This window comes from Coregonus clupeaformis, chromosome 2, assembly GCF_020615455.1.
Source record: "Coregonus clupeaformis isolate EN_2021a chromosome 2, ASM2061545v1, whole genome shotgun sequence".
NCBI lineage: Eukaryota > Metazoa > Chordata > Actinopteri > Salmoniformes > Salmonidae > Coregonus > Coregonus clupeaformis.
The window spans coordinates 35,052,050-35,067,664 of record NC_059193.1 but is presented as its reverse complement, the minus strand read 5'-3'; the positions used below and the strand labels follow the sequence as shown (position 1 = coordinate 35,067,664).

Genomic DNA, 15,615 nt, shown 5'->3' with positions numbered 1-15,615 from the left:
TCAGTCTGAGAGTGTGCGTGTGTGTGTGTGTGTGTGTGTGTGTGTGTGTGTGTGTGTGTGTGTGTGTGTGTGTGTGTGTGTGTGTGTGTGTGTGTGTGTGTGTGTGTGTGTGTGTGTGTGTGTGTGTGTGTGCCGTTGAACCCTACAATGGGCATGAAAATAATGACTTTCTATTTAATGCCATTGCTCATTAATGACAAATGTTTCTTTTTTATACCCAAACTGAAACTAATCAATGATTTCATCAAACAATCAATCGTCCACAGCTCGATCAGCCAGAACAGCAGTCAGGCAGACAAGCTGACTCAGAGTCTGAAGAATGGTCAAAGAGCACCACCCGCCATGGCCCTGCCCCAGCCCCCCAACAAGAAACAACATCCAGAGGTCTTACTAGACTGCACCAAACCCAGCCAGCAGACGCCCTCTCGGGACAGGAGGTATGTGCGGGTGCGGAGGGATGTGGGGTAGGGGTAGGGTGCGTGCATGAGTGTGAGTTTGTTCTGTCATTCACAGGCTAATATGCACTGTATCATGCAGAGAGGTTTCTCTTTTTGTTTTTAAGTTAGGTTATTGACTCGGAGGCCCCTCCGTTGTCACGTGTTGCTGACGAAACCCAGAGGTTGACTTCCAGAGAGTTGCGAGGGGATCAATAAACCCATCAACTTAAGGACACACTCCTGACTTGAATGATGCAATTCATGTTCCACTTTTAAATATGAGCATGAAAATCAAATGAACAAATCCAGCCTATCGTTTTACAAGACATAACAGTTAAACATTTAATTTGGGAGGTATTTCATCTGTTACATGTGTCAAGTCTCGAAATCAGACATAAACAAATTCACGTGGCAATGTAATTAGGCACCACTCTCCCTTATTTTGATCTAAATTGCACATATTCCAAACATATCACGGTGTGTGTCGGGATAACACTTGGCTCTGAAGTATACAGCCTTGCTGGCTTGGCTGAAGTGGCTATCAGAGGGTCTAATTAGCCCCTACACCCTCGATAAGTTTTACTCCCTCAGCTTTGGGGCACTTGTGCATATGGCCGAGGCACACAGGAACGCGCAAATGGAGGGCCGCGGGGAAGGGAGTGATTTGGGAATCAGCCCAGGCTTTATAGTGAAATGACAACAGAGATGTTATATTTAGGAATTCACAAAAAGGTATCTTATTTATAATTGTCCAACCAATAAAAAGGTAATTTTTTGTAGTTCAAAAAAATAAGAACACATATTGGTAAACCTACTGCCTATAGTGTGAATTTGTAAAATACAGCTGTATTGCACACTGTATGGTCAACAGAATTGCCAACAACATTTGTATTTTCACCTATAGCCCCGGACAAACTCACCCGATTCAACTCATTGAGGGCTTGATGATTAGTTGACAAGTTGAATCAGGTGTGCTTGTTTGGGGCTACAACAAAAATATGTGCGGTGTGGGGTACTCGAGGACTGGAGTTGAGATACACTGACCTATAGAACCTCAATATTGTTTGCTTAGCTCTCATAGTTTTGATTGGTCCAATTCATACTAAAGGATCCAATCATGTCCATGTTGCTAGACAGGCCGTCATGTTGCATGTTGCTCTTCATCTCCAGGTGTGGCTCTATTGAGACCATAGGGCCCAGTCCATCAAAGTCACCCACCACATGCCCATCCGACATGCCTCCATCTCCAAACAGGTATTTTGCCACATGTACACATTTTGTACACCAGAGGACGCCAAACTCAGCTCCTTGAGGCCTCTTACTGCTGCTTCTGTTATCTGTTATATTGAGAAGGATATTGAACTTGCCGCAAGTGCAAGGTTTGATCTGTGTTTTTCTGTGAAAAGTAGGGCAATCATGTCAGTTCTATAGAAGACATTACTGGTATCTCAAACTGGTATAACTGAGTCACATATACTGTAGTAATGTGTAGATTCATATGCTTTACTACAGTATATGCGAGTCAGGAGGAATCTACAAGCCTCAATCCCTAAATGTTCCATTCACTATCACTGGACCATATATCCACTGAACCATACTTATTTTGGCACTGCGGTCATTCAGTTTGTGCTGCTCAGTTGTCAATCTGTGGTAACCTGGACCATGTTCTCCCCTGCAGGTCGGTGAGCGGTAAGAAGCTGTGCTCCAGTTGCGGTCACCCTCTGGGCAAAGGGGCGGCCATGATCATTGAGACCCTCAGCCTTTACTTCCACATCCAGTGCTTTAAGGTCAGTATCACGCAGGCAGGCTGCGTTAGGTATCATATCATCGGTAGCATCGTATCATCAAAGCAACACATCCATCCATAGGTAGTAGCCACAGGACCATGACTAATGCAATTGATGATGAATTTCAATCCAACCCGTAAACCAACCCCCCCAGATTCTCCTTGTTGATCTTTAAGGATTGTATAGGTGCAAGTAATATGGCAAATGTCCCGCCCAACCAATCAGAAGGCAAGGTGAAGGAATTACCATATTGCTTAAACCTTTCCATCCTCTCTGATCAACACTTTAACCAATGCCGCCAGCCTTGTCAGATCAGTGATTACTACAAGCAAGGAAGGAAAGAATGATGCATTTTCAAAGTATTCAAACAAAGCCTATGTCTTACTTTGCTTCCACCTTCCTCTCTCTCTTTCTTCCTCTTCCCCCTCTCTGCAGTGTGGGGTCTGTAAGGGACAGCTGGGTGACACCACCACGGGGACAGACGTGAGGATTCGGAACGGCCTCCTCAACTGCCACCAGTGCTACATCCGCTCCCGCTGTGAGTCACACACACACTCACATCCCCGCTTGCACACACACACACACACACACACACATGTATACATACTTTCATACATCCTCTCTCTCTCTCTTTCTCACATACACACCTTTGTCTTCCTCGCTTTCACATGATAAATAGCTACATCACACTCTAATGAATTCATTGCCCTTTTCACAGTATTAATTTTGCTGATGTAAGAGTATCATGTACCCAATTGCCTCAGAGAAATACATGTATTTTTCCTTAATCCCATTGAATTACGATGATCCTCTATTAGAGAATTTACGGTTGTCCTTATTGTTGCTCTGTTTCTTTTCAGCAGCCTGCCAGCCAACCACATTGTGACGACGTTGGGAAAGCACAAGGATTACGGAGAAACTGTCTCCCCTCTTCCTTTTTCTCCAGATAATCGACATATGTGTGGAATGTGTCTTGTCTGTCAAGGCCTATGTTGGGATCTTTGCAATGTCTGCAATTCACATCCCATCGACTTTATTGAAATGGGCCAAAAAATGTCTGACCTTGGAAAATTGTGTGTGCATTGAATATTAGTGACTGATCATAGTCGCCCTTTGGATTCTATTGGCCCTGTATGATTACAGCTCAGAGGTTCTCACTTCCTCATTTCTATATGCACCCACAAGCCCTTGAGAGGATGGTGGCCATTTTGAATCTGAGCTCTGATACTGTAAATATGGTGTAGACAGTATGACAGCCTCCATCACTTCAAAACTGTATAGGAAACTCCTGAAAATACCAATGCAATGAAATCCAATCAATGAGTTTGGCACTTAGACTCAATATTTCTTAATAAGAAAACCCTTTATTTTAATTGAATTATTCTCTGGTATGGAGGTTGTTGGATAGACTTTATTAGTCTTTCCTTTGTAACCAGCTTTTAATTTGTTCCTTAAGAAGGTTGTCAAGATTTCGAATTAAAGTTTAAAGTATTGTAATAGAAGTGCATTCCATTTTGATGACTTGAGATCTTTAGGGGTTATTTCTTGATGGTCAACAAAAGGCTTAGAAAAGCCTGATTGTTACTCCTGTTTTAGATTTTCGCTTAAACCACAATTAATCCAAACTCTGGCTTTAAATTCTGAGAGTAAAATTGTTTTTCTGCCTTTCTTATATTTACAGGAAGCTCGAAAATTGGCTGTTTATCTTTTATTTATTCCCTGTTGCTTTAGTAGCCTACTGGATAAAAAATAAATATCGTGCTGTCACTAGGATATACATTACAGTAACATCGCACTTTGGCCTGAAAACGTTCTCCTTTTCTCACTTTCTTTGCTCGAAACAAATATCGCTTACAAGTTAGATGTACTTGATTTTAGAGCAATAACAGGAACTGGTGCATGTGAACTTGTTGCGCTTGTGGAGGATAACAATTGTCATTAGTACGGATGTATGCTACTGTACTAAACCATTCGGTTTCCTCTTAACCAATTATCTTTAGGAATTTCACGCTTGGAATGTCATGAAACATGTGCCTTAGGTAAGCAGGTGGTTTCACACGCCAGGGAAGATAACCCAAATACGGTGTCCACTTAAGTATGACTGGTAAGAAATTAGAGGTTTTTGTCCATTTGAGTATGATTGGGTAGGTTGGGAGGTATTTGTCGAAATAGTGCTAAAACAGAGGACACTGCACCAGGGCTTAAAATCGCCCCACTATTATTTTTGGTTGATATCCCCCTTTAGTTTTTGCTCATGTCATAGCCTACCAAACCTTCCATTGTTTTCTCATGATTTCGTGATTTGCAGTGATAGTCTTTACAGTTTAAAACGGAATCTATAATATATCTAAGATATATGGTTGAAATATTTAATAGCAGCCATTTGCAACAAAAATTGACATTGTTTTTTTAAATTGAGTATCCGAATGTTATTATTTTATTATAATGAGGCTATATGCCTCTCTATGCCCTGTTGACAGTGGTGACGATTTTGGTAAATGCTCAGCAATAGAAAACCATTTTCAACACAAAAAATAAAATTATTAGGCCTACTTGTTGCGTTGTGAAATTATGGCTAGAATGTTCTTACCAGCAGTTGCACGTGAGTAACATTTGGTTGAATATAAACTAAAGACCAGTCAGTGCCAGCAGTTCGAGAAATGATACCAGTGGTGGATATATGTTCAAATGCACGTAGGCCTATTCCAAGTCATTTGCTATCTCGAAATAAATCCATAGCCTTCTCCTATATCGGACGTATGATCCATTCTCAAATGTAGCTTACAACTTTGCCCTGTCTCGTCTGGGTAGGTTTTTCTGACATACTGTATTTTTAAGCTTCGGTTCTGATTGTGTATTTTTTACTTTTACTTAGGAAATGAATACATCTCGGCTAATTTTGAAGGGGGGCATCTTTGAGACAGAAATATCGATATTGTCTTAGCAAGATAAATAGCTTGGGAATTATATTTTATGTCTAAGTTCTTTATTTATTGTAATATTCACCTGAACACTATCCGAATATAGATTAATTTGATGTTCAAATGCAATGGCTTTATAGCATACTGTATGTTTATAAATAAAATGTAACAAAATAAATGGATTTGTGGGTGTCTGTAGTTATATGATATTATGAAGTAGGCAATTCGGCTCAACTTGTCAGAAAGCGTGCTTTCTGGCGCGAGGCGCTGTCCATGGTGCTGAAATCAATCCCCAGCCCTTTGAATGGGCCACGGCCGCCAGGTGTCTTTCAGTGTATTAGGTGAGTTATACTATAGATGTGCATAGTAATATTTGATATTATAGAATCCATGACAATAGTTATTAAACAATGTGATGAATTTGTGAGAACTAATATGTGAACTTGACATGGATTAGTGAATCAGAAGATAACCAAACTCGCACATAAATTAGTATTAACATTTTTTTAAATGTTGCATGCAGAATAGTAGCCTAACCTGTTTGCTTACATTTTGTCTAAAGATGTACAAAGAAAAAAACATGACAAAGCAAATTTGATTATTATTTTTATCACCAACAACCATTTCAATGGTACACCTGGAAAACTATGTGAACATGTAGAAATATTTCCTTCTTAAATATAAGCATTCATTACCTACATATAAATAGCTTTCAAATCCTGGACAAAACATGTTACATTATGCTCACAAAATGGGGAAAATTATTATAAAATCGGACAGAAAAGACGACATGCAAATAAAAATGAAATAAATACAATGTTTCCATCCATTCCCTTTTTTACGCAAAATAAATTCGCCAGTTGTAACTTTGTAAAACGTCAAAAAAGACTGTGATTCTACAAGGGGAGTATGGCCTATGGTCAACTATAGGATACAATAATACATATTAACACTATACAATTTGAGCCACAAAAACACAGCCTTAGAAAGACACACAAAACAATTAGGCCTACTTATTCCTGTCAGCAGTACTTTGTGCCTTTTTTTTTGGAAATAATGCGTGTTCATTTGATATCAACAATTGAACGAAACGATATTCTTCATGAGCCCTGAAACAGTGACGTATAGGCTACTTACACTTAGCAAGTTGCATCAGGAAATTGACAAAATAGTCGATGTCTCATTCGATAATAAGTAGAGATGTTCGATATATCAAACACCTTCAGTCAAATAAGAATGTTGGCAACTTAAAAAAAAGAAGCAGTTGTAGCCTACAGTGTCCAATATATTTTGACATCTGGTCCTATGATGGGACTGCGTATGAATGCGCAGCTGTTTGTGGTTACTTGAACCAGACAGTTATAAGTGCAGAATGACCACGATACTAGACGATAACCGTATTTTTACAACTGCGGTTATGATAGGCCTATCAGTGTCCTTCTGTCTGTCTTGTAACATCCCTCCTTCCACGACTCAACACTCCTCAGTCACCGGAGTCAGTAAACCATGTTTCTCTTGTTGATTTTGTCAATGGGTCTCCGCTGTATTAGAACATGCTCGTCTTTACTAATGTAGCTTTGGCTACGTTCTGTCTTTGCAAAGAGGACAGTACGCTGGCGAACGGTCCACCCAATGAGTCCGGGATAGAGCTGATGGTGCCCGGGGCAGAAGCCCAGCCTTGACTCGGTGTGTTTCCACACATGCCGGGAGACACTGACGTCTTCCCTTGGTCCACTTGTCCGTTTCCGCTGGAAACGTTGACCTGGCCAATGGTTGGGCTGGGCCCGCTGCAGTTGGACGTTGGGACGGGGTTGGGCCCCGGTCCTCCGGTGCTGTCAGGATCGGTAGATTTGGCCTCTTTACTGTCCTCGTCCCTAGAGTCCGACTTCTTCCCGGAGCCATTCTTGGCAGCTGCAGCTGCAGCAGCGGCCGCGCGCTCTTGCTTGCGGAATTTGGCGCGTCGGTTTTGGAACCACACCTTTAAAAGGAAAAACAGATCCAAAAGATTTAGACAACTGATAGTGTGCGTTTTTCAAATTGTCATTAAATCAAATAGACCTACTGTATGTGTAAATGACTGAAACCATTGTCATGCTGTCAATATTGGATGATGCAACATGATACTGTATCCGCATATTGACAGTCGGAAAACAACCCTCATATGTGTAATTATTCACAAATAATATACAACAGCCCGATGAGTTCTGTATGGACCTGATTTTGGCAAAAGTCGTAATAAACCAAATGAAAAATTTTAAACCCCCAAATAATAGTAGGGAGCCTTGTGCGAAATGACTCGAGTTCGGAAAATATGGTGCACTTGGATGAGGTGAGGATAGCGCCGGACAGCATAGCCTACCTGCACTCTGGCTTCAGTCAAATCGATTTTGAGCGCCAGCTCCTCTCGTGTGTAGATATCTGGGTAGTGGGTCTCAGCAAAAACCCTCTCGAGCTCCTTGAGCTGCGCGCTGGTAAAAGTGGTCCGAATGCGCCTCTGCTTTCTCTTCTCGTTCAGTCCACCATGATCCGTAAAGAGTTTGTAAGGAACTGTGGGAATTAAATGTCAACATTAAATGTATTTGCAATGGCAATAGCTGTAGAGTAATAGAAAGATATGATCATATATAATTGCAATGTTGTCAGATTAAAATCAATCCGAATTAGAATGATTCTGTTGAAAATCGGGTTATTGTTATTATATTCTATAATCTGTTAGATTTCTTGTGGATTAGTGCTAAATTGAGACCAGTGATGAACTGTAATGTGGTTAATTGTAATGGTAAACTAATTCTTGCTTTGATATTGGGGTTCAAGTTTGGAAACGTGTCATAATGTTGCCATTCGTCCCGGTAGTTGCTATTGTAACTCCAATTCCTTGTCAATAATGAGCTTTAGTCTTTGGTTATCTAATTATTTTCGACGCTTTATGTCTCATCGCAAAGTAAATAAATTATGCCTATCATTTTGGCAGCTTAAGGTAATTTTGTTGGCGGTTTGGGTGTGACTGGTATAGTGTAACTCCGTAACTGAATTACCGATTGCCTGCAATCGCTTCTAACGTGATAAATTATTTCATTTGTGTAAGCAAATTTCGTTTGGTAAATACTAAACACATTTCCATTTTCAAATGCAATCAAGACGTCCTATATACCCGGGTAGAGAGCGTGGAGTTGTGAACAAAGTTGGCGGTTGCTTACCTGCAGCGTACGGGCTGCTTTGGTGGTCCCGCAGGGTCCCCAGACTGCAAGACCCCGGCGTGAGCGACGGGCAGCCGGAGGTAGCCCCAAACGTGGTCCTGATCGGATTGTACTGAAACCCACTGGCTTGACTGCACGAGCTGAAGTCCGCATAGGCTGATGCCAAGCTTGACGTGTCCATCCCGGCCATACATGACTCGTAGGCAGAGGAATTTAAGTAAGAATACTCCATTTTATACATTTGAAAAGGCTCCGTGGATAAAGAAAGCAGCACTTCCCAGGAAAAATGATAACAACGCGAGATATGTTGGGGAGAGATGAATTGCTTGGATTTGACTGTTTTGGAAAGAGGCTAGACTGTGGGTAGATGTGCACTGCTCGGCGCCTGCTCCAAAACTGGCCTCCTTTATAGGAGCTTCGCCCTGTTTTATGAAAAGCCCCCTAAGAGCCGCCTAGCCTCAGGTCTCTAGAGCATATAGTCCTCATAATAAACTTGGCTCTTTCCGCTTGGACAATAGCAAAGCGTTTGGTCTTATTGCTAGCGCTTTTTTACATGACAATAACTCATCAGTCTATTGGGCTGGCACTGGGGGACCGCGCTGTCCAACCTCCCTATCATTGATCCCCTGCATCTCTAATTAGAATTTAATACCACGCCATTACGCGCCGACCCCCCCCCTCTCCCAGCGCGCCATCCACCTCTCTCCTTTCTAACCACCATCTTGCCCTTTAATTCAATCACACCACTTGGAAATAATGAAAGTTGGGTGACGATTCTCCCTGATCCAATTTTCCCCAAGCTTTTAAGCCTTTTAACCGACCGTATACCTTGGACAGAATTTCAGAAAGTATTCCCCTTCTCTCTTCTTGCCTTCTGATCCCACTGTTTTGCACTCTTTCTTGGCTTGAAGTGCTGATGCCTGAATGCTATACCTTGTAAGGCTGTTACATCATGCGTAATTTTACAACAAAGGTAGATCTCAGGAGCGTATGAGATCGGTATTGTTGTTAAATTACACACGATGTAACATTCTTACACAAGGGTGGATTGTTGTTTTTAGTTTTATATAATTATATTATTATTATAATTATTATTACTTTTCTTACTATTATTGGTATTTTGGTGTTATTTTGCCCTACCACCGTTGTTGTTGTCTGACTGTTGTTGTCTCACCAAACGAAACGAAAGTAGCCTAAATGAAAACAAAATGGTAGGCCAGGCCGGCAATGTTACATTTAAAAAATGCACATAATTGGATATAGTCTATTCCTATAGGAAATACTGGATGGATATAGGCTATTCCTATATAACAATTATGATAGGCCTATATTATTTAAATTACATAAGGTAAAGCCACAGAATAGGTTTTATCTTCTAAATTACACTACATGTGGGCCGCGTATGTCAATAAACTTCGGGGGGTATTTTTTATGATTCAAATGAGTTTGTAATTCGTTTTATTGCATTCATTATTCCCTTAATTTGGCCAAAAACATCTTTCTAATTAAAGTAACTAAGTTGTGAGCAAGCCATCGGACCTTTTAGGCACACAATATTAGGCTAATTTGGTTTTGGTAATAAGTTGAGCCTTTTTGTAAGGTGGCCTATTGTGCTTTCATTTGATCATGTTCGTGCCCATAGCCTGCATGTCGTCGTTTCTGTTTTGTCTACAGACTATTTCTCCAAACGCATTCTTGCCTTTCTAAATAAATATGCTGTGTAGCAACATTTCATTCGTTGCGTAATGTTTATTTTTATTCCACTGCAACATTACCCAACGGAAGTGTATCAAAATTAAAGTGTACATATGTCTAGGCACAATTATATTTTTCTGCATCAATTGAAAACGAATGTTCGCCATAATACTCTGAAAAATATATTGACAAGTTATTTCCAAGTCTCCAGCCATAAAACCAGGGATGTGCACACTGCACACATCTGTAGGGATAGGTAACTCAAAAGAGCCCCTATAAGATTAATGTCAATTTGAGGGTTATCATTCAAAGTATTTATTGACATTTTTTCACCATGAAAATGAAACGAAGGCTTCGGCCAAAATAGATCTTTCATTCTTTGAAATAAACTGAGAAAGGTGTCAGAAAGGCTTAGCAACAAAAAGTCAAATAATTACCGTTTGACCCTTTGTTGGTGTCTCTAGAAAATAAAGTAGATAATGCATTTTTTTTCTGAAGTTCAAAATAGGAGATGCAAGGTGCATTGAACAAAAAAACGGGTATAACATTGAAGATGTTATGCTAATAAAGTCCTATGCGATCGATTGTTTTTCCCCCACAATTGCTGACGCGTTTCAACGTCTTTCCCGCTTTTCTTTACGCGTTGCAAATTCAGTGATGAACGACAATAAAAAGTTAATTCTTTCTTGACACAACCCAGTCCCTTTTATGTAAATGCTTTCTCTTTCTTTCTATTTTTCTTTCTACACGCGAGTTGTGACTAAAAGTTGTAAGCCTACCAAATGGTTAATTTGATTATTGAAACCAAAGACCAACTGGTTCACCGTCCTCCCTCCACGCGTCTGGCACCGCAAAAGAAGCCATCTCTATGAATTAATCTAATAACAGACAAAGAACCGAGAAGTCCTTTCTGATATTTTGCCGAGGCAAATATAATTATAGCTTTTGCCATCCGTTTCTCTCATTCAAATGGATCTTTATGCGACCGTCTATAGTCCACCATAGTCCACCAGCCATTGAAACGCCCTCCTTTATATTTTCAACATCTCCCTTTATTCTATCAACTGGTTTCCAAATCTGTTGGGCGGAATAAAATGTCAGAGTTAAAACCTTTGATATTTTGATTTGAGAATGTTAAGGCCGTCCTCACTCGCATTTGTAAGACACGCGCACAGGCACACCACCCATACACACACGTTTTCAAAATAAACTAAATAAAATAAGATTTGATTCAGACTGTGAGTTGAGCCTTGAAATACAATTACGCATTACACGTTCGGCATTATGACATTAACAAGTCAATACATGACCTCCCACTTTAAATTAAGCATTATCTCAAAATAAATATCACAAGTGCATGGAATCCGTGATTTACAGTAACATAATGGCTATTTCATAAAAGTGAACCTGCAGTTAATTTGTGATCCAACGACGCATAAATGTCAGCAACCATACTATCACTTAAATAAATCAGAACAAATGCAATGCGTGCGAGACCCTACATTTTCATTGGCAAGTGCCACACAATAGCCCGAGACATTTAAAAGGCGGACAAGGAACTCCTCTGCTTTTAGTGCGCTCTGTCGTTGCTCAGCGATACAGGAATGCGGGTCGACAGGGGGACAAGAAAGAGGAACAAAATGACATTGTCTGTGGATGGATTGGATGTATCACACTCACAAAAAGGGAAAATACAGAGGAGGATAAAGATACTGAGATGGGAGGAACCTCTGTCACATTGAACATAATGTCTCACTCGGGCTGACGAAAACTTACCGCTATCAAAACGGTTATTAAAAAGGGCGTAAGTGTTTGGGGTGGGGTCGAATCACAAGCCAAAGGCAATGTTGATGATGAAGCTCAACATAAAATATTCATTCGGCTTGTTCTCCTGACAATTTCGTCTGATAACTCAATTTGATATTGTGATTATTAAGGCCTATACTCAAGTGCTAAGGGAAAAGAAAACGCACAGCACCTAACATCAAATAAACGAATAGGCTATGGGCTCAGAATTGTTTGCTATTTTACCACTGTGCAATGAAGTGCCCTTTGAGACTTCTGTTATTTTTCAAGTGCAAAATGTAGCAATCACTAATCTCGTATAATAAAGGAATTATGGGCATATTTAATATGTCACTGTTTTTCGACAGCAATTCTATAGCGATTTGGAAAATAATTTGGCACATAATATTTCCTTATTAGAGGTAGACACATTTCTTCCCTTTATTTCCTACATCCATATCCGCAGCATTTGGACCGGCATACTTTTCAATGTCAAAATAAAGCTTTTATACAAGTCAAGTGACTATGAAGATGTTGAAGTAAGAATGTGATTTTATGATTTTCATGCGAAAAAGCATAGGCTATGTGGCGCGTCACCGGGCGCATCACGTTTCCACTCGCACAGATGGAAGGTGACATCTGGGGAAGTGGTAAATTCAATTAGAAGAGTGTGTCTGGTCGAAAAGTTTCACACACAAAAAAAAAAGTGTGGTGTGCTGTCCTGAATACAAGAACTCGATGGGCACTTTGTTGTCGAAAACGCCGGTCTTTGATAACTATTTCAATTAGTTGTGGGAGGCCTACTTCGTATAAGCCTGCTTCTGCCTCAACATCATGATGCATGCATTGTGATGATGACAATATGGTCAAAATGAGGATATGTTGATGACGATAATGGTGGGTGGTGATGATGATAATAGTGATTATGATTAGGTTGAGCATTAGAAATCAGCCATCTTCGTTCCTGTGTTGATGAAAGCAAGTTGATATGATGCAATTGCAAGATATAACATCTAAAATTCTGTATGAGGTTATCCATGTCTTCCAAACTTCGCCGGCCACCTTCGTGGGTCGAAGGCTTGTGGTCTGTCTGCCCTCTCCGGGTTACTCCTCTGCATTTGAAGCCTTTTGAGGGCCTCCCAAGTGACAGAGTCCAGCGACTGGATTTGCATAAAAATCTTATTCCACAGGATAAGATTAGCAAATAGCCTACTTTGCCCTCAAAAGCGGACCTGGCAGGAGCGAGAGCTATAGGCTAGGAATCAATTACTAAATTACTCTAACCTCTAAGTCGACATTAACGGAGAGGCATTCCATCGACCGGCCTGAAATAAGATTTTGAAAAGATGTGATCATTAAATCTCTTGCCAGTGTTCAAGAATTTGGTTAATAAAATCATCCAAAATGAGATGGAATTAAATTCTTATCAGAGTCCCTTGTCATCATTTCATCTCGTGCTGTTTAACATTGGTCAATGGCTTTCATGCGATTTCCCTCTCTTTAAATAAACTTAGTAAGTGAATCCTCCCCTCCTCGAGACATTGTTTGCTTGTTAATTTATCGGAGTTTGGCGGATATGACTGCATGCCTACTCCATGAGATAAAACCAGGGAACAATAAAATATAGTCCACAGTTTTATGACAAGATAAATTTTTGTATTTAGGCCTTTTGTTTGTTTTATTTATTTTATACAAACAAATGTAATGTATTTTATACTAGGCCGATAGCCTACAATTGTTTTGTTTGCCTAATTTCACGCATTTTACACATAAGCGTAGGCCTAGGCTGTGTTAGGCCTAAGTTTTTAACATGTAGGCCTAAGCCCAAAATGTCCTTTTGGGGACTACTTCAACTCAAGCTGTCAAAGCCTTACTAGCTGTCTGTTTATTTATCCCCTAAGTAGCCGGGCGGGGTCGTCATGTGTCAGGCCAGTGGCGGGCGAAAGAGAGGGCATATTTTATTTAGCATATACTGGCATTATTCCCCCCACATTAGCAATTGACAATTATTAGCTCCAGTTATATAAATCAGCTGCTTGGAGCGTTATTATTGTTGAATTGAATGGCTGTTGGGGAAGTGAGGGTCAGTGTCATTAACTAGCCCCCCGAATCCCCGCGCGTTCCTCCCCCGGCCCCCTGAAGGCATTTGGGCTCAATACAAGGCAAAGACCTGCTGGCTAATATCGCCGTGTGGTAGGGCTAAAAGCTTAATCACACATGCATTAGCCAGAGACAGCGGGCCATTGTGTACACGTAGGTTTACTGGAATTAAGCGATTAATGGCCGGCTAGGGCGGCAGGCGACAGGGCAGCGCATCGAGAATGATGGAGCGCTTTTTAATGTTAAAAACAAAAATGGGCCTATGAGAGAGCGGGTGTCGCGCTGACTGGTGCGGCGTCATGGGGAGCGGCAATTACAGTAGACCTCTCAATCCATCATAAAACGTCAAGGTCATTGTGAAATTATATTGATTATTGTATCCCGGCGCATTGTAATGTTTATTGCTTTGCCGTTATAACTATTCCAAAGATGCACACGTGTAAACACCTGCCATGCATCACAAAAGCTTACCAATTTTATTTCGCCGTATGCAGTAGACCCCTTTTCATATTTGATGGCTTCACTTGTAAATTCTGCATTACAGAATATTTTGTATGAGTAATCCCTTTAGGCTAATTATTACACTGGCCAGTTATGAATGAATTATCATGAATAATTCAAAATAACCCCAAAAGTGGAATGTGTTAATATAATTAATTAGTCAGACTATAATATCCAGGCAACATAATTCTTTAATAAAAATGAAATGTATTCACATGTTGGAGCTTGTACCATATGTAATGTGCATATATTTGTGGGATGTTGCTATAGGGACAAATGTTGTGCATTAATTACAATAATATATTACACAAATTTGTCTTGTATTCCACATTCCACAAATTGCTTTAATTTATATTGGTAATTAACTTGCAGATTGCTAAATTGTTGAATCTATGGTTTCAGCCTGCAGAAGGCATCTATTTTCACAAAGGGGCTTGACTGGGTAACCTATCACCCAAAATACTGTAATCTTCTTGTGGGTTTGTATCCACTTCATTTAACCCATAACTACATTCTATGGAACTCAGAACCTCAACTAAGGCATCACTCAATCAAAACCACAAACTGGGTTTCCAAGATAAGTCCAAAACATCATTTTTCTTGCACTGCAGGTTCAGGTTGATACTCAACAAAACAATATAGTGTGACCCTAAAAGAAACTCTACTGCATATTAATATACACATTTTTCTCACTGTTGTTTAAAAAAAAAAAGTAGCCTTAACCCAGTTATAATCGGTTTTGATTGAAAAGGCCTTCAATACCCACAGCCACTAGCCAATCATAGTGCCTGTTGATCAATCAAAGCTAATTAGATTGGATGTAATCCTAAAAAAATAGCCAGATGGGAGCAATCGGATGCAGTCTGCCCGTCTGAACCTCTGATTCACTTCCTGTTCCCAGAAGGCCCCTCTCTCGAAGCAGAAAATGCTCCTGTACTTCCCTCTCCCAGCCTCCCATGAGATAGTGTGACGTGTGTGACAAATTGCTGGATGTGCAGTTTTCTGAAGCGAAACCAACATGCCTCTCATCATCTTAGGGTGCAAATTTGATCAGAACACACCCAGAATCCCCAAGCTATCTGATGATGAATTGACGTATCAGAGACTACGTTTATGCATCTCTCACTGGAAAATGAGAGTAAATTAATTCTCAGGCAAATATCAGGCTTGGGATTCCACAAGGCTGAGTACT

The 15,615-nt window shown here is 40.4% G+C and overlaps 2 protein-coding genes across 11 annotated transcripts in view; one reads left to right on the top strand and one right to left on the bottom strand.

Moving 5' to 3' along the window:
- The window catches only part of LOC121535283 (LIM and calponin homology domains-containing protein 1), a 146,052-nt gene extending 140,725 nt beyond the window's left edge, over window positions 1–5,327 (top strand). For 8 of the 10 annotated variants that reach the window (XM_041842260.1, XM_041842254.1, XM_041842246.1 and 5 more), the window contains 5 exons: window positions 267–437; window positions 1,608–1,691; window positions 2,116–2,224; window positions 2,660–2,762; window positions 3,085–5,327. In XM_041842260.1, the coding sequence (XP_041698194.1) occupies window positions 267–437; window positions 1,608–1,691; window positions 2,116–2,224; window positions 2,660–2,762; window positions 3,085–3,110 (493 nt within the window). In that variant the 3' untranslated portion in view covers window positions 3,111–5,327. The remainder of the gene's footprint in view (window positions 1–266; window positions 438–1,607; window positions 1,692–2,115; window positions 2,225–2,659; window positions 2,763–3,084) is intronic. The other 2 variants (XM_041842190.1, XM_041842209.1) reach the window with 2 other exon arrangements.
- A 406-nt stretch (window positions 5,328–5,733) lies between these two features.
- LOC121535321 (paired mesoderm homeobox protein 2B-like) lies at window positions 5,734–10,115 on the bottom strand. Its single transcript, XM_041842272.2, has 3 exons — window positions 8,343–10,115; window positions 7,505–7,692; window positions 5,734–7,123 (listed from the first exon to the last, which is right to left on the bottom strand). The coding sequence occupies exons 1-3, from the start codon at window positions 8,581–8,583 to the stop codon at window positions 6,692–6,694; spliced, it is 861 nt and encodes a 286-aa protein (XP_041698206.1). The 5' UTR covers window positions 8,584–10,115; the 3' UTR covers window positions 5,734–6,691.
- Between the last annotated feature and the right edge of the window lie 5,500 nt (window positions 10,116–15,615).

What these genes read in the sequence shown, in the direction of transcription:
- LOC121535321 (XM_041842272.2), bottom strand. Translation starts at nt 8,583, where the DNA reads ATGTATAAAATGGAGTATTCTTACTTAAATTCCTCTGCCTACGAGTCA. An exon ending in AAGCAGCCCGTACGCTGCAG is followed by an intron (nt 7,693 to 8,342) that starts GTAAGCAACCGC and finishes TAATTCCCACAG; the next exon opens with TTCCTTACAAACTCTTTACG. An exon ending in TGACTGAAGCCAGAGTGCAG is followed by an intron (nt 7,124 to 7,504) that starts GTAGGCTATGCT and finishes TTCCTTTTAAAG; the next exon opens with GTGTGGTTCCAAAACCGACG.